This window comes from Phocoena sinus, chromosome 16 (assembly GCF_008692025.1).
Source record: "Phocoena sinus isolate mPhoSin1 chromosome 16, mPhoSin1.pri, whole genome shotgun sequence".
NCBI classification, from domain to species: domain Eukaryota; kingdom Metazoa; phylum Chordata; class Mammalia; order Artiodactyla; family Phocoenidae; genus Phocoena; species Phocoena sinus.
This window is the reverse complement of record NC_045778.1, coordinates 36,702,356-36,720,774: the sequence shown is the minus strand read 5'-3', so window position 1 is coordinate 36,720,774 and position 18,419 is coordinate 36,702,356. Positions and strand designations below refer to the sequence as shown.

Genomic DNA, 18,419 nt, shown 5'->3' with positions numbered 1-18,419 from the left:
ACTTCCTGCCTTGGCTAACAATTAATTAAGAGTCTTAGTTGCAAATATCAGAAATCAACTCATACTGGCTTAAGAAAAAAAAAAAGGTAATTTATTGCACCACCCAGGATAAATGACTGCTGGCACAGCAGGACCAAGAGCAGGACAGCTTCATCGGGCCTCCCACGCTGCTCTGAGCTCTTGTCTCACACACACTCCTCCACACGGGCGCTCCCGACATCCCCAGACTCAGCTCTTTCAGCTCAACAACTCCCACCAACAAAGAGAGTGATCCCACAAAAATTCCAGGATTGATTCTGATTAGGTCATGACCCCACCCTGAACCTATCCCTGTGGTCTGGGTCATGTGCAAAGCTCCAGAAAAGAAGCGAGCTGGTGATGCGGGGAAAGGGAAGAGATCGGCTTCTATCAGCTACTACATGGACAAGGAGAGGACAGAGCAGTTCCCGAGAAAGAAGAGGCAGGACGCCATTGCCAGGAGAGGAAAAAGGCTGCCAAGCAGGGAACAGTAAGCAGGGAGAACTGGGCAGGGGAACAGAGAACATCCCTGGGAGGCAGGAGTGAGCCGTGGGCTCTGGGCTGCACCCTGGGACCCTGGATGGTCGTCCATAGGATGGCACACATTTGGAGCCAGCGTGGTGGAGTAGGGGAGAAGGAGGGGACTTCTGACCTGACAAGGACAGATGCTCCCTCCAAGCTCCTCAGCAGAAGGGGTTATGGGAAATTCAGGTTATGGGAAATTTATTAGGGTGGCTGAGGCCACCCTAATAAAACCAGAGAAAAGCGATGATGCTGGTGTGGGAAACCCTTCTCCATCTCACAAAGAGGGACCTGGGGTGACTGGGCTGGAGTTGACATAAATGTCAGAAACACAGTCTTCCACACGTTTCTCAGCGTGTCCTTTATCCTGCTCTGGCCTCTCTGTTCCTAAGTGATGACAGATGACACTTCTTTAGACAGGGCTGATTCTTAAGGTTAATTGAAAGTGGCCTTTTGCGTGAATCATCCATTGCACTGAATTATTAATCACCTGCAGACATTTGCAGGCTTTTAAACACTTGGACTTCCTGCAACCCTCCTTGGAAATGCTTTTTCCAGTGGAAATATGACTTCCTTTTGGCCACGGAAAACAGAAACATTGCCTGCTGCTGTTTCCAGATTTCCCAGCTCCCAGGGGCCCAGTAAGGAGGAAGATCTTAAAACAGGAAGCAGGGCCGGGGCTGCAGGCAGACTCAGAGCCCATCCTTTTCTGCAGACTTGGCTCCAGGCCAGCCTGGTCTCAGAGCCTCCACGGGACAGTGGACAGAGGGAGACTGACCACAGTGCCTGTGGCTGTTGGCCTTGTTCATGGTCATCTCCACAGGAAATGGTGCCCAGTGGCCTTGCATGGGCCCTTCACCAGGTCAGTGGGGAGGAAGGAATGAGGAGGGCCAGGTGTCAGGTCCAGCTCCACCACTTACTGGGTGGGCCATGGAACCTCTTTGATTTGGTTTCCTCGTCTGAAAAGGTGGTCCCTGCTGGACAGGCTGACACAAGGCAGGGCTCAGTGGGATCATGTACATCAAGCCTGTATCATGGGACTTCCCTGGTGGTCCAGTGGGTAATGCAGGGGGCCTGGGTTCTATCCCTGGCCAGGGAACTAGATCCCGCATGCATGCCACAACTAAGAAGTACACATGCCGCAAGTAAAGATCCCACATGCCACAACCTAAGACCTGGAGCAGCCTAAATAAATAAATGTTAAATTTAAAAAAAGCCTGCATCATGATAACCAGAACATAAGGAGCAACAAGGAAGGTGGATTTCCCTCCTGCCATCTGCTCTCATTTTCTAGTGGAAGAAGAAAGACTCAGAACTCAGTGGGCTGGCTGGACATGTAAGAGGCTTGCAGACAGAGCTGGCAAAGTAAGTGCAAGCCCCAGCAGCTGGTGTCTAGGGCTAGGTCAAGGAGCTCCTATCAGACCCCGAAGGGTAAGCTCAAGATGTGTGATCCATGGACAATGGTGGCAGAAGCCAGGAAGCAGCTCAGCCTGAGGGCAAGCTCTTCATCCACCATTCAGCACAGCCTTGGCCGGGAGGTGGATATTGGGAACACTGAGATAAATAAGACATGGCCCTCTGCCTTCATGGAGGTTCTGGTCTGCCAGGTAGAGTGAGCTGGGGTATCAGTCACAGACACAGACTCCTATAAAGCAACATGGTAGCTGCAGGTACAGTGAGGACAAGGAAAGGGTGATGAAGGGCTTCCTGGAGGAGGAGGAGATACTAGAGTCTCATCCTGAAGGATGAGCAGTGAAGAAGGAGAGGGGGCCCCTGGATATCTCAGGCAGGGAGAGGGCAGCATAATGAAAAGGCACCTGGTGCATTGGCAGAGCTGTCAGAAGTAGTTCCACCAGTCTGGGCCCTGAGCATTGCAGAGGGACGGGGGGATATGGGGTGTCCCGGTGGGTGAGAATGGGGAGAGGAGCCTGGAAGAAATAAGCTGGGGCAGGGGTATAGGATCGAATCTAAACTACAGAAAGAAAGTTGATGAGGGGAGGCATGATGGAGACCTGGGCCAAGTTCTTGATGGTGATGGAGATGGATGGAGGAGGAAGAGGCAGGACTTGGTGACTGCTTGGGTGCGAGTGGTGGTGACTGCTTGGTTATGAGTGGTGAGGGAAGGAGGCCAGGGAGGAAGATGGTGCCCTGGGAAGGCACAGCGCAGGGCTGGGGGAGGATGGGCAGCTCTGGGCCTGGCACTTCCCGACTGGCCACAGGCATTGCCTTTTCCAGGAGTACTCACTTCCCCACCCCACACCCAGAAGGGCCCCAGGGCAGCTCAGGCCCAACTGTGGAAGTGGCTGGGTATGAATGGGCGCCATGCCCATCAGGGAGGAGCGGTCAGGCGGACAGGACAGTCGCGAATCAAGTGGGGGAGGGGTATGCTGTGGTAACGAGGGGTCATGGTGGCTGGAGGATTGCCATCTGGGGGCACACGGGCCTTGCTAGCTGCCTGGTCCCAGCTTAGGAGCAAGCTGAGAGCTCCGGGCAGCAGGAGGAAGGAGAATATAAACCATCTCTCCCAGAGGGCTGCCCAGACACTGTGCTCAGCACAACAAAAGCTCCAAAGATGTCCACTCCCTAGTTCCTGGAACCTGGGAATAGGTTACTTTGTAAGGCAAAAGGGACTTTGTAAATATGATTAAGTTAAGCATCTTGAGATGCAACATCACTAATTATTAGAGAAATGCAAATCAAAACTACAATTATGGGGGCTTCCCTGGTGGCGCAGTGGTTAAGATCCCACCTGCCAATGCAGGCGACGTGGGTTCAAGCCCTGGTCCGGGAAAATCCCACATGCTGCGCAGCAACTAAGTCCTTGTGTCACAACTACTGAACCTGCACTCTAGAGCCTGAGAATCACAACTACTGAAGCCCGCGCACCTAGAGACCGTGCTCCACAACAAGAGAAGCCACCACAAGGAGAAGCCTGCGCACTGCAATGAAGGGTAGCCCCCGCTCGCCACTAAAGAAAGCCCACACGCAGCAATGATGACCCAATGCAGCCAAAAATAAATTAATTAATTTAAAACCATATGGTAATTAATTACCATATGACCTAGCAATCCCACTACTGGGCATATACCCAGAGAAAACCATGATTCAAAAAGACACATGCACCCCAACGTTCATTGCAGCACTATTTACAATGGCCAGGTCCTGAAAGCAACCTAAATGCCCATTAACAGACGAATGGATAAAGAAGATGTGGTACATATATACAATGGAATATTACTCAGTCATAAAAAGGAACGAAAGTGGGTCATTTGTAGAGACATGGATGGACCTAGAGACTGTCATACAGAGTGAAGTCAGAAAGAGAAAAACGAATATCGCATATTAACGCATATACGTGGAATCTAGAAAAATGGTACAGATGAACCTGTTTGCAAGGCAAAAATAGAGACACAGACATAGAGAACAAATGTATGGACACCAACGGGGGAAAAGGGGGTTGGGATTGACATATATACGCTAATATGTATAAAATAGATAACTAATGAGAACCTGCTGTATAGCACAGGGAACTCCACTTCGCTGTACAGTAGAAACTAAAACAACATTGTAAAACAACTATTCTCCAATTTAAAAAAAAAAAAGGACCTTGAGATGGAGAGATTATCCTGGATTATCTGGATGGGCCCCATGTAGTCACAAAGGTTCTTATAAGAAAGAAGGGGACTTCCCTGGTGGTCCAACGGTTAAGACTCCACGCTTCCACTGCAGGGGGTGCAGGTTCGATCCCTGGTCGGGGAACTAAGATCCTGCAAGCCATGCAGTGAGGCCAAAAAAAAAAAAAAAAGAAAGAGGGAGACAGCACCTTTGGTCAATTAATCTGTGACAAAGGAGGCAAGAATATACAATGGAGAAAAGACAGCCTCTTCAATAAGTGATGCTGGGAAAACTGGACGGGTACATGTAAAAGAATGAAATTAGAACATTCTCTAACACCGTACACAAAAATAAACTCAGCATGGATCAAGGACTTAAATGTAAGGCTGGACACTATAAAACTCTTAGAGGAAAACACAGGCAGAACACCCTTTGACATTAATTGCAGCAATATCTTTGCGATCCACCTCCTAAAGTAATGAAAATAAAAACAAAAATAAACAAATGGGACTTAATTAAACTCAAAAGCTTTTGCACAGCAAAGGACACCATAAACAAAACAAAAAGACAACCCACAGAACGGGAGAAAATATTTGCAAACAAACTAACCAAAGAGGGTTTAATCTCCAAAATATACAAACAGCTCATGCAGCTCTATGTCAAAAAAATAAATAAATAAACAACCCTATCAAAAATTGAGCAGAAGATCTAAATAGACATTTCTCCAAAGAAGACATACAGATGGCCAAAAAGCACATGAAAGAATGCTCAACATCACTAATTATTAGAGAAATGCAAATCAAAACTATGAGGTACTACCTTACAGCAGTCAGAATGGCCATCATCAAAAAGTTTACAAACAATAAATGCTGGAGAGGGTGTGGAGAAAAGGGAACCCTCTTACACTGTTGGTGGGAATGTAAATTGGTACAGCTACTATGGAGAATAGTATGGAGGTTCCTTAAAAAACTAAAAATAGAACTACCATATGATCCAGCAATCTCACTCCTGGGCATACATCTGGAGAAAACCATAATTTGAAAAGATACATGCACCCCCATGTTCATTGCAGCACTATTTACAATAGCCAAGACATGGAAGGAACCTAAATGTCCATTGACAGATGAATGGATAAAGAAGATGTGCTATGTATATACAATGGAATATTACTCAGCCATAAAAACGAACGAAATAATGCCATTTGCAGCAACATGGATAGACCTAGAGATTATCATACTAAGTAAGTCCGTCAGAGAAAGACAAATATGATATCACTCATATGTGGAATCTAATTTTTAAAAAATGATATAAATAAACTTATTTACAAAATAGAAACAGACTCACAGATTTTGAAAACAAACTTATGGTTAACAAAGGGCAAATGTGGGTGGGAGGGATGAATTAGGAGCTTGGGATTAAAATACACACACTATTATATATAACATAGGTAACCAACAAGGACCTACTCTATGGCACAGTGAACTCTACTTAATATTCTGTAATAACCAATATGGGAAAAGAATCTGAAAAAGAATTAATATACGTATATGTGTAACTGAATCACTTTGTTGTACACCTGAAACTAACACAACATTGTAAATCAACTATACTCCAATAAAATTTAAGAAAAAAAGAAAGAAAGGCAGAAAAAGTAGATATGTAGATGACAGGAAGTCGGAGAGATGAGAAAGTGCTGCTGTTGGCTTTGAAGATGAAGGCAGCTTCTAGAAGCTGGGAAAGGTCAGGAAGTGGATTTTCCCCAGAAGGGAAGCAGCCCTGCAGGCCCATTTTAGTCTTCTGCCCTCCAGAACTGTAAGGTAATATATTTGTGTTTTTCTTTTTTTTTTTTTTTTTTTTTTTTTTGCGGTACGCGGGCCTCTCACTGCTGTGGCCTCTCCCATTGCGGAGCACAGGCTCCGGACGCGCAGGCTCAGCGGCCATGGCTCACGGGCCCAGCTGCTCCGCGGCATGTGGGATCCTCCCGGACCCGGGGCACGAACCCGTGTCCCCTGCATCGGCAGGGGACTCCCAACCACTGCGCCACCAGGGAAGCCCATATTTGTGTTTTTTAACCACTAAATTTGTGGTTATTTGTTACAGCAGCAACAGGAAACTAACACAGACATCCAGTTCAGACCTGACGGGAAAGACGGGGAGGTCTGGGGCCACTAAAGCCCCATTTCCTGAGACACCGCCCCCATCTCCAGCCTGGTGAAAGCAGAGGTCAGGGCCTCAGGTCTTCCAGACACTCCAGCCAATAAGACTGGTCGCGGAGGGAGGGGAAAGGGCAGTGGGGGAAATGCCCTGCCTCCACCTAGCAGGGTGAGGGGGTGGAGTGGAATGAGAGGTCCCACTCCTCCGGGACACTTTCGGGGCCCCATCTTCTCACCACCCCACGCCCATCTAGATCCTGAAAAAGACTGACCACATTTCCTCTGCACTCTAGCGACCAAAGGCTCCCAGATAAACTCCTTCCCCTGAAGGGAGAGGGATCCCTGTTCACCACCCATCCCACCTCAGGTCATTTAGGGCTCAGGCAGGGCGAGGCCTAAGGCACACTGACAGACTGGCGGGCTCTTCACCTTGTCTACCCTGCCTCCTCCTTCCCTTGATAGGCACAGGTGTCACTTGGGAGCAAGGTCCGGGCTCAGGCTCTGTCTTTGGACACAACGTTCAAGACCGTGAAACAACAAGACCGACCCTCCCTCCGCCCACAGATATCTTCCTTTCCTTCCCCACTTACAGATGCTTCGAAGTTTAAGACGCTCCCACAAGAGCTCTCCGCAGGGACGCCCTGCGGGCCCTGGGAGAGTGCTCATCCTCTACGGGGCTGCACGCTGGGTGAGAGCAGGCTGCGGACCAGGAGGGCCTTTACTCCAGCCTCTCCGTCAAGGTTGCTTTCACCAGCCTCCATTGGCGTAGCCGCTGCAGTCTGACAGTAATCACTATAGAAATAGTGACAGTGGGTGGTTAGGACTCCTCGCTTCCACTGCAGGTGACACGTGTTGGATCCCTGGTCACGGAACTAAGATCCCGAAAGCCTCACGGCTGGGCCAAAAAACAAACAAACAAACAAAGGTTACTGTGGTGCAGAGTAGGGAGGAGGCCTAGGCGAAACCGCCCTCCGTCAGATAATCACAATAGAGGCTGGCACGCGCCGCGCTCCCCCAACCTTGAGCCAGTCACCTATCTGAATACATTAGATACGTTAACCCTAGAGGGAGTACTATTATTAACCCAACTGAGCTGCGGAATCTGCGCTCTCCAACGCCTCATTGCTGTGTCTATTGAGCCGGCCAACCTGTAAACCTGGACGCTGCCCTGCGCTCCCCCGCGGTCAGACCGCAGCGCCGGGGCCGGACAGGGCGCGGAGACTCGGCCCTGAAATCCGCGAAAGCTCCCGGGAGCAGGGGTCGGAGCTGGGCCTCAGTCTGCAGAGGATCTGCGGAAGGTGGAGGCGCATTCCTAGACGGGCACAGCGCGTGCCAAGGCCGCCAGGGGTGAAGAGCCAGGTGCGGAGCCGTCTACCAGACGCGGGCGGAGCAGGCTTTAGCTCTGCGCCCGGGAAACCTGGCCCTCGCGCCTCAGCCGCGGGGAGCCCCGGGCGCTCCGCCCCGCGCGGAGCCCTTCGGTTCCGGGAGCGCATGGTCGGCCCCGCGCCGTTCCAGGGCCACGACCAGGGCCGGGCAGGGGCGGAGCCGCGGCCTCCGGGAGCTGGGTCCCTGCCCCCGCCGTTCTTTGCTGACCGGAGCGCGAAGAGGTACTGTCCCCCGCTTCCGTCCGACGGCCCCGCTTGGCGCTTTAAAAACCCGCCCGGCTGCAGCGGCGGCGGCGGCGGGAGGCGCGACCGAGCCCCGGGCCCGCGCCCCAACGGCCGGCCAGAGCAGCCCCATGGAGGGTAAGTGCCCTCGCCTCCTCACCCGCTACCCCGGCGCCGCGCTCCGCGCCCCGGCCCCTCAGCCACCCGTTGCAGCACTTTCCCTCACCCCGCGGGCCTCTGCTGGGGCGCAGCCCTGCCTTGCCTCCCGCTCCTAGCGGGGTGCGGGGATGGAGCGTAAGGCCCGCTCATCGCAGCTAGCTGCGGGTCAGGAGGTGTGGGTGTCTTTCCTTCTCACCACCCAACCGGGTCCTGACCCCAGAGCCCGGGAAGCCCCGCGCCCGCACGTGACCCGAAAGAGGGACCTTCCTTGCTTAGCGCAGGATCGAGGGTCCGAGCTCTCTCAGCCGGCTCAGACTGAAGCCTCCCAGGTCCGGGCAAGTGTGGGGTGCAGGTGCCGGTAGCAGAGTGCCTGTGTTTTGGTTTCTCACGCTCGCTGCTCCCATCTTCATCCACATCCCCTCCACCGCCTCCCACCGACTCCGCTAAGTGGGCTTGCTGTGAGAGAGGGCTCGGTGGAGGGAGCGGTTTTTAGAGAAAGTTACAGAATTCAAGCTACAGTCCAGCCTCTCAGCAGGTTCCAGGACCCAAAGGGTAGGGCTGTGAGTGCCCCCCAGGGCGTCATCCCTTCCCCTGCTTTCCTTAAGTGCAGGGTGCCCAGCTCACCCTCAAGCCTGAACAGGAGTCCAGGGAAGATGGCGGCTCTCATAAGAGAAGGGTTAATTTCTACGCAGGAGCACAAGGAAATGGTTCATTTCACCCAGAATCCCAAGTCCCGGGCCAGCTGCTTTCCAAGGGAAACCAGAAAGCTCTGCCCAGTGCACTAGGACCATAAGGGAAATGGTTTCTCCTTGAGACCCAGCAGAGCCCAGCCAGCAGCAGCCCTCCCCAGCAGATACATTAAACCTGCCTCTGTGTTATCCCTGGGGTCTAACCCAGGGGGGTGGGCTTGCTGCTCAAGTTCTGTCCCCAGCCTCCCAGTGGTGTGAAGGGGAGTGGCTTTCCCCAGGCTTCACATCCGGATGGTGTCTGCCCCCAGAGCAGGTGGCCCTGGTGATTGGGGGCATCCTTGGGGGACTGCTGCTACCGCTGCTGTTGATGGTGGTGAGCCGGTGTCTCTGGAAGAGGCTTCGCGTCATGTTCGCCTATGAGGAGCTGTCAGGGACCACGGCAGCCTCCAGCACACAGGGACACAAGCTCTGCCCACCGGATGCCAGAACCCAGGTGAGCAGGTGAGGCAGGACTGGGGCCTTGGGGCCAAGGGAGCTCCTGCTCTTGCTTCGGGCCCTCCCTGTGGCGTTTCCCCTGGAGCGGCGTGGGGAAGGAAAGGTCTGTTTATGGAGGGCCTCCTCTGTGCTGGAAGCAGGCCGGGAGCTATCACAAAGAAACCCCACAATTCTCACCACAGCTGTGAGGCAGGTGTTATGAAGCCCGTTTTCCAGCTAAGGAAAGCGAGGCTCAGTGGACGTAAGTAATGGGTCCAGATAGCACAACTAGGAAGTGGCAGAAGAGGCATTCAAACCCAGGCAGGCCTACTCCGGAAGCTGTGCTCCTTCTCCAAGTCAGCACTGCTGTGGGCAGACAAAGGTGTTGCCTCTGGCTGTGTGTGTGTGTGCCCTGGTGTGGGCCCAGAAAATGGTGCTCTTGCCTCCTCCTGGCTCCGGCTGGCTTTTTCTCCTCCGGTGCCTGGCACTCAACCCCTCTGGGCTGAGCGCTCTGAGGCCACACTGTTCACTAGCCACCTACGTGTCATATCCATGCCTCTGGACAGGCCACCAGGTGTACCATTCGTGGTGCCCCCTTCCTTCCAAAGCCAAGACTGGGTGCCCCTGAGCAGCAGAGAGTGGGCCCAGGCCCCACAGGACCCCTGCCCAGCCCCGGAGCTCCTGCCTCATGCCACCCGCAGCAATCTTGGTGAGTGTGCCCACCAGGGCCTGCCCAGGGGTCATGGTCTGCTCAGGCCAGGGCGGACCCATCTGGCTTCATGGGCCTGGCTCCAGAAAAGAGCCTGGATGGCCCTGGGGATGCCAGAGTTACCCAGTGACCACTCTTTCCAGGTGCTTGCGTTTACCAAATGCCTGCCGCACCCCAGCCTGGGCCAGATATGGCTTCATGTGCCATTTTGGAGTTAGACCATAACTCTGGGGCTGGGGGAGGGATTATCACCCCATTTTACACATTAAAAAACTGAGGCTCCGGAGGTTAACAGTGCCTTGCCCAAGGTCACAGAGGCAGTAAGCAACAGATCTGGAATTGGAACCCTGGTGTTCCTGGGTGCAGAACCTGTGCTGTGTCCTGCTTCCGGATGATGGGTTGGCCAATGCAGAAGGCAGCATGGTGGAAGCTGGGCGCACAGCTCTCTGCTGCCTCTGTGCTCTGAAGGCCTCCCCGGAACCACCCAGTAATCAGCTGGGCCCTTCTAATTTAAAGAGGAAGAACAGGGACAACACTATATTACTGAGACACCCTCTGGACACCACGGAAAGGGGCCAGGCCAGATGCTGGGAACTGCGCCCCGCCCTGCAGGCCCTGACCTCTGGGGGTGGGGGTCAGTCACGGGAGCGGGGGTTGAATGAATACTGTGGCCTCCGCTAGGAGCCCCAGGGAGGAGCAGGCCTGGATGTAGAATGCCTTAGTGCTGAGAAGGCCTCTTAGGGGAGCTGCACTAGAGAGAGGGGCTGTGTTCAGTCTGGAGAAGAGAGCGGAGCGAACGTGGTCAGGAGAGGCCAGTGAACTGCCTGGTCAAAGCTCAGCCAGGAAGGGCTGGGCCAGGAGAGGTGTGGCAGTGGAGCCCAGAGCTTGCTGTCCCCCATGCCCCTGCCTTCCCCTGGCCTGCCAGTCCTCCCAGCCCCTGTGTTGTAGGAGACGCATGCGTGGTGGGGACCATCAATCCAGAGCTCTACAAGATCCCGGAGGACAAAAGTGAGACCCACTTCCCTGAGGGCTGCCTGGGGCGGCTGTGGTTCTCTGCAATACCAGCAGCAGGCCGAGCGACTGCTGGTGGGCCTGATCCAGGCACAGCGGCTGCAAGCCCCCTCAGAGCCCTGTAGCCCCCTGGTGAAGCTCCATCTGCTACCGGATGAGCGGCGCTTCCTCCAGTCCAAGACCAAATGCGGAACCGGCCCACAGTTCGACGAGCACTTCGTCTTTCAGGTATGGCCTCTGGAGCGGGCAGGGTCTGGGGCCCTCTCCCTCCTGGGAAGGACAGACATTGAGCAGGAGAGCCCCAGCCTTCTGTGCTAACCACGGCTCTGCAGCCCCCAGGACCCCTGTGCCACAGGCTCTGCTTTACCCCTCCTGCCAGGTCAGGGTGTACAAGAGCCCTCACACTTGCATGGTGGGGGAAGATGAGAGACTTGAGGGATGAGGGGGCAGAGGGCTAGGCTCCTCCTGTCCAGGTTGCCTGGAGGTGAGAAACAGAAACATATTCTTGGAACACCCACTGAATGCCAGGCCCTGGCTCATGGAGCTCAAGGAGGCACCCCAAAGCCCTGGAACACGAGGAGCTCTCTGGCAAGGTTATCCATGGAAGGCGGAGGGGGAGACCCCCCAGGCCCCTTGGGGTGGGGGCAGGAACTCACCCGTCCCGTCAGAAGCCAGAGCAGGACCTGAGAGCCATCTTGCGACAGGTGGTGCCTTGGCAGCATGGTGGGCGGATGAGCTCAGGGTCTGGAGGTGCTGAGGCTGCCGGGGCACTGAGCCAAGCTCACGGCGGCCTGGGAGCCTCAGCAGGTGACTGGGGCCCTTACGGGAAGCCAGCAACCAAGAGCTGCCGAGAGGCCCCGGACAAACCTTTTTAAGCGCAGGGCAGCAGGCTGGTTGGCAAGGTAAGGAGAGGCCAGTCTGCATCTGGGAAGAGTGTGATTCCTGCCTTCTTCCGGGGCTGAGCACTGAGAAGAGGGGTGGCACGCGGCCCAGCCCCTGGCTGTCCTGCTGGTGCCGAGGCTGTGAGAATTCACAGGTGAACCCGCTCCTCTTAGGACATCCAGATCCAAGGTGGGGAGGCTTGGATCAGCCGCACGTCACGCTTGCGTGGTTACACCCATCACTTCCCTGCCCTGTCCCTGCACCGACTTGCTCCTGGCCTCTCTGTGCTTTACGGGGGAAGGGGAAGGAGAAGAAGAAGAGAAGAAAATCACTATTAATTAACCATCTGCCATTCGTGGTTTTATAACCCAGAGAGTAAGAAACATTATCCCGTTTTACAGGTGAGGAGACTGAGTCTCAGGGAGAGGGCTGTTCAGGTGCCCAACTCAGGTAGCAGAGACAGGCGGGTTCCTTGGGCTCCAGTGCGGGAGCCTCTTACACTTTTATGTGTAGGCAAATCATTGGATGCCCTGTAAAATGTAGATCCTGCTTCATGGGTCTGGGTGGAGCCTAAGGTCCTGCACTTCTGAGGTCCAGGGGGTGGTGTGTGCTGCTGGTCCTTGGAGCACACTCAGCGTGGCAAGGCTCTGGCACACCCTGCCACCTCCCCGGGATACTGGCCCAACGGCAGCAAAGGGTCCCCTGAGGATGCCTGGGTTTGGGGTGCACAGGTCCCTGGTTGACACACCCCTCATTGAAGGATCCTGTATCCAGAACATACCACGCCATCCCATCCCCTGACTCCACACCTGAGCCCAGCTGGGCCCTCGTCTCCCTCAGGTGCCCAGCAAGAGTATCACCCAGAGGGTGCTGAGGTTCTCGGTGTACCACGTGGACAGGCAGAGGAAGCACCAGCTCCTGGGCCAGGTGCTGTTCCCCCTGAAGACGGAGACCCTGGCGGGCGACTGTCGGCTCATCATCTGGAGAGACCTGGAGGCTGAGAGCCTGGAGGTAAAGGTCAGGGTCACCAGACATATGCCACCATGTGTCAGACTACCGTGGACAGCCAGCAGGTGTGGCCCAGCACCTGCTGGCCAGTGTCAGCCCTCATTATACTGCCCACCACCCCTACAAGCGTGACTCAGCATGGTGGGCCCGGGCCGGAGCTGCGTGGGACAAGGAGGGTGTGTGGAGCCTGGGCAGGGAGGGGTGCCTGAGCCTCTTTTGCCCTGGAGGTCAGATTACTTGGAGCATCCTGAAAAATCCACGTTTCGATTCCTATCCAGATCAGACAGCTGTGAAAGATGACACCCCAAACGGACCAGCCAAGGAAACTACCTACCCTTCCCCCAACCCCCAGTGAGGGTCCGGGTGGCTCAGAATAGGCCTTGGAATACCCCAGACCTGGGTTTGAATCCTCAGCTCTGGTCCTTACTACTGTGTGATCTTCAGCGTGCCCCTTCAACTCCTCAGACCTCAGTTTCCCCATCTGTAAAATGGTGGGTGGGCCTCCAGGAGGGAGTGTGGCTATGTCACGGAGTACCCAGGGCCTGCCTGCTGGGAGGAAGGAGGAGGGCATGGGGGCCTCCAGTACCTACCAGGGTGACAGGGGTGCTTTCCTCTCGGCCTCTCCAGCCTCCCTCCAAGTTTGGCGACCTCCAGTTCTGCTTCAGCTACGACGACTGCCTGAACCACCTCACGGTGATCGTGCTGTGAGCCAAGGGCCTCCAACTCCTCCAGGATGACACGAGCTTTGTCAGTAAGCCTTCGCCCTGGGGCAGGGCCCACCCCGTGAGCTTAGGACGCTCACCCCCGCCGTCCAGCTTCTGCTCGCATATGCTGCCAGGAGCATCACTGCCTCCCGAGCCACGCCCTCCCACGCTGCACGGCTGTGGCGTGAGAAGCTGCTTCCTTATGTGAATCCCAGGGCTGCATCTCCTTGGCCTCCATCAAGACCCCTAAGACACCTGAGACCAAGTTTGCCCCTCCCTTTTCGCAAAGCGGTGTCTTGGCTCCTTGCGGCGCTGCCTGACTCCGCCCCTGCCCTTCTGCGAAGGTTCCAGTTCCTCCAGGAAGAGGCCCTGAGCCCCCCTGCCCCGGGAGCTGGGGGTGGCGGGGGCACCCCTGCGTGCAGAGCTGGTCACTCAACTGGAGCCTGGGAGCTGGGGGCACCCCGCATGTCCCGCCCCACTGTGAACCCCCCCAGCCACACAGTGTCCGCCCCCACGCGTCTCTGCTTCTGGCTCACTATAAGCAAGCTGGCATTCCACCCTCCACTGCGGAGCCAAAACCCATCTAAGCCACCCCCCAAAAAACTTGACCTCTGAAGAAGGTGTTTAGGGGCCCCAGGAGGCCCGAGCACCCGGCAGGCAGGACCTGCCCCCTGTGGGGAGGGATGGGGGTGTGGTGCCAGGTTCCAGGAACAAAGGCCAGCCCAGCCGTGGGTGCGTGCAGGAGACAGAGAGGAGAGAAGGGGAAGGGAGCCGAGCGTTTCCCCGGCTGCAGGCAGTACACTAATCAACCCCGTTTCCTCTTGTAACGCCCTTTGGCTGCAGCAGCTGTGAGTAATGGGGTCCTGGCGCCCAGGCGGGGCATGTGCCCTCCCAGCCGGACCTCCCACAGGCTGGAGGCTGGGCCCCTGCTCGCCCCTCCTAGCCCGCGGTCTGCACTGCCCCCCAGGTGTGCTTGTCAAGGTGTCTCTGATGAACCACAACAAGTTTGTCAAGTGCAAGAAGACTTCGGCTGTGCTGGGCTCCGCCAACCCTGTGTACAGCGAGACCTTCAGCTTCAAGGCCGACCCTGCCGAGCTGGACACGGGGACCCTCAGCCTGACAGTGCTGCAGAGGGCCGAAGGGGACAGTAAGGCTGCTCCCTTAACCTCAGGCCGTGGGGGCAATGGGCAAAGGAGGAGCTGCTGTGCATTCAGGAAGCACGGACCCTTTGGAGGGAGCTGTATGGTTTCTGTTCTCCGCCTAAGGAAACTAGCGCTCAGAGAGACTGAGATAATTGCCCAAGAACACGGAGCTTGCTAGTGAGAGAGCTGCGATTCACACCCAGCTTTACTCTGGTTTGATTGTCCATAGCACCCTAGAAAGAGCTTAAAGGATGGCCTCTGCTACCGCCTCCTGGAGCAAATCACCAGAGAGGTTGGGAGATGGCACAGCTACGTGCCACCAGCCCAATGACCAGGTGCCGTGGGTCTTTATGGGCTCTTGTGTTGCCTCACGCCTTCTGTACAAGGCTTGAGGGTCCTGGGTAAGGTTCAGTGTGGATGAGAGGGTGGAGTTATCCCAGGCTGCTCTCCCATACTGCCCCCCACCCCAGTGTCCACTGTCACTGAGGCAGAGCTGTCGGGCCAGCTGGTCTCATGGGCCAGAGCTTAAGCCCCTTCTCCACTGTGGTAGTTGGTAGGTGAAAATCATTGTTGGATACTCCCCCTGAATATACAAGTAGGCTGATGGAAGACGGCTTCCTTCTGGAGGGGCCCCTTCCTCCCTCAGCTCTTTGATGTGAGGCAGGTTTGAGGGCCCACCGGGAGGGTGGGGGCAGAGTGGGTGCCCCAACGGAAAGGCAGGCTCTCCACCTGGGCTCCCTTCCCCTGCCAGCTACCACTCCAGATCAAAGTCAAGACCTCTTTGAAGGCTGTTGAAGAGGGAGGGGGCTGGCTACTTCCTTCGAGGGGAGAGTGAGAGAGAGAGAGGGAAGGCACTGGGGATGGCTGAGGTCATGTGGCTTCTGGGCTCCAGAAAATGACAGTGTTCTCCCGCCCCGCCCCCCTGCAGGGAGCCGCGAGTTGGGCCGGGTGGTGGTGGGCCCCTACATGTACACCAGAGGCAAAGAGCTGGAGCACTGGAACGAGATGCTTAGCAAACCCAAGGAGCTGGTGAGGCGCTGGCACGCGCTCTGCCACCCCACTGAGCCCTGACCCCGGCAGGGACCTCGGGTCTGCTCCAGGAGCCCTATCTCCCCACAGCCAGGCCTGACAGCCACAGGCCTGGACGCTGCATCCAGCATTCTCACTGGGCTGCAGGACCAGCCCGAGCCGGGGGATCACGAGTGCCGATGTGCAGGAGAGAAGAGACGACAGGAGAGCCCCTGCTAGGACAGTGTTGCGGCCGCTGGGTTACATCTCACCAGCACGAGAGGCCCTCCCGACTCATTCCATCCTTCTTTACCCATGGGGCTGCCTGGGCTTGGAATCCTGGCTCCTGGTCATCCCAGTCTCGAATTGGACCGGAATCTCAGGCATTGGGAAGAAATACTCTCTAGAGTGAAAGCATAGCTGTGCACATTGCATAGAGTGCCAGGGAAACTTGGAAAACTGATGATGTGTTGATGCTCAGCCTCCACTTTTTTCCTCTGTGGTTTCTCTGCCTTCTGCCTGGTGGAGAAAATGAACTGCCCAAAGCGTTTATTTCGGTTGGTCCACAATAAATAGCACAATCTGAGAAACTGGATCAGCATGTAGGTGCGGAACAGTCCCCAGGATGCCTGGGCAGCACGGCTTGGGAGAAAAGGCTCCTGGGGATCGCGACTCACTCGCTTCACACCTGCAGGAGAAAGCAGCCCACCAGGTACCAAGTGGTGGACGGGTTCTGGGCGTCCGCTCCTGGGGCTCTCACTTTGGGCATGAAATGGTGAAAGCATGTGGCCAAAGCATAGCCCATAGGGCTGAAAGCTTTTCCCATAAACCTAGCAATTCCACTATGATTATTGTGTTGTGGTAGGTGTCGGTGTAAACTTCATTAAGATGGAAGTCCCCTCAACTTCCCTTGAAGATGTACTCAAGGTCACCGGCAGCCCTTGTGCTTGTCACTGTTACTTATCAGGCAGTTTGTATTGTCACCCAAATGCTACTAAACTTGCAGATCCAAGCCTCGTTACTGTGTAATTCGGACAACACTTAGAACAGAATCTTCTCTTTTCTTAGGCAGTGAAGCAACTTCTGCAAAAGCAAGTAGTGAATGTTGACGTCGGTTTGTGCCTCTTTGACTTCACCTCCATTGTCTGCCAATGCACAAATATAAGCTTTGCTGGTGGTGGTCCATACGCACAGAATACCTTGTGTTTGCTTTTCCTCACTTATTTCACGGGTACATTTTTAATGTAGTCCACGCTCCAGGAATTTCTAATAGTGCTGTAGCACACACATAATAGGCATTCTCTGTGTGTTTGTATAGCCAGCTACTAAAATGGAACTGTTCCGCTTTCACCTGGGGTCATGAAACCACAGGTGCCAACCACCTCCACATTTCAAGGGGAGGTTCATGGCTGTCAGTGACCTTTCCAGGGCCACTTGGAAAAGTTGGTAAGTTTTCCCTTTGCAGGACAGAATGGACGGGTATGGCCTACTCACGGTTGAAAAATCTCAATGACAAGAGACAGGCAGGCTCTCTGCTCTGATGGGGAGGCGGGGGTGATATACTGGACTGGCCCCCGTCTACAGATGCAGTCAGGGTAAAAAATACACAAGTGCCTCCCGTAGACCAGAGACGACAGCCAGCCTGGGCTATCTCAATACTGTCCACAAGGTGACCCCAGCAGAATGAAGGCCTTGGCATTTCCATAAAACATTTAGAACCAGCTTCTCAATTTCCACACCAAAAATGTGCTAGAATTTGGTTGGATTCTTCATGGAGTATATAGATCAGTTTGGTGGCCATTTGGTATCTTTACAATGTTGAATCTTCAACCCATTAACATGGTGTATCCCTCTATTTCTTTAAGTCTTTTGCAAGTTTCCTTAAACATGTTTCATGGTTTTCAGGAACGTGTTTTTGCACCTCTTTTCTTGGATTTATTCTTAGGTGTTTTATATTTGTTTGTTTCCAATATAGAGAGATTCTATTGATTTTTGTATGTTGACTTTGTACCTAGTGAGTGGCCTTGCTCAAGTCACTTGTAATAGTTTGTCTGTAGATTCTTTGTACTTTCTTTGTATATAGTCATGGCCTCTGTGAATGGTAGTTTTACTTCTTCCTTTCCAATCTTTATGCCTTCTTTATCTCTTGCCAAATTGCAGTGGCTGGGTAACTGGACAAGAAAAGGAAATAAAAGGCATCCAGATCATGAAGGAAGAAGTAAAACTATATTTATTTGCAGATGACATGGTTTTGTATATAGAAAATCCTAAGAAATCCACCAAAAACTTTTGTGAATATAGAATTCTAGGTTGACACTTCCTTTTCTTTCAACGGCTTTAAAATGTTATTCACATTTCAGAACTTCTTTTTCTTTCCTTTCTTTTCTTTTTTTTTTTGGCCACGCAGCATCCCTTCCAGGATCTTAGTTCCCAGAATGGGGAATGAACCTGGGCCACCGCAGTGAAAGTGCCAAGTCCTAACCACTGGACCGCCATGGAATTCCCTAGAATTTCTTTTCTGTGTCTCCCTTTTATCTGACATCTTGGCCCCTCCAGCCCCAGCTGCCTTGGCAACCCCAATCTCCAGTGTCTTGTCTCTCCAGCTGCAGAGTGTCTGCTGCCTTTTCTGCCTCTTAGCCATGGCCCTCTGTCCAAATGCTCAGCCTCTTAACTAGAATCAGCAAGTTTCCTGAAGGGAAAAGTGGTTCACAGAACGTC

The 18,419-nt window shown here is 54.2% G+C and overlaps 1 protein-coding gene across 1 annotated transcript; it reads left to right on the top strand.

Moving 5' to 3' along the window:
- The first annotated feature begins 8,002 nt into the window (after window positions 1–8,002).
- Window positions 8,003–16,713, top strand: SYT15 (synaptotagmin 15). Its single transcript, XM_032609286.1, is given in 9 exon segments — window positions 8,003–8,053; window positions 9,072–9,264; window positions 9,804–9,950; window positions 10,872–11,000; window positions 11,002–11,185; window positions 12,680–12,850; window positions 13,475–13,598; window positions 14,519–14,698; window positions 15,622–16,713. Coding segments are annotated over 9 exon segments (1,278 nt in total). The 5' UTR covers window positions 8,003–8,046; the 3' UTR covers window positions 15,765–16,713.
- Window positions 16,714–18,419: the final 1,706 nt, after the last annotated feature.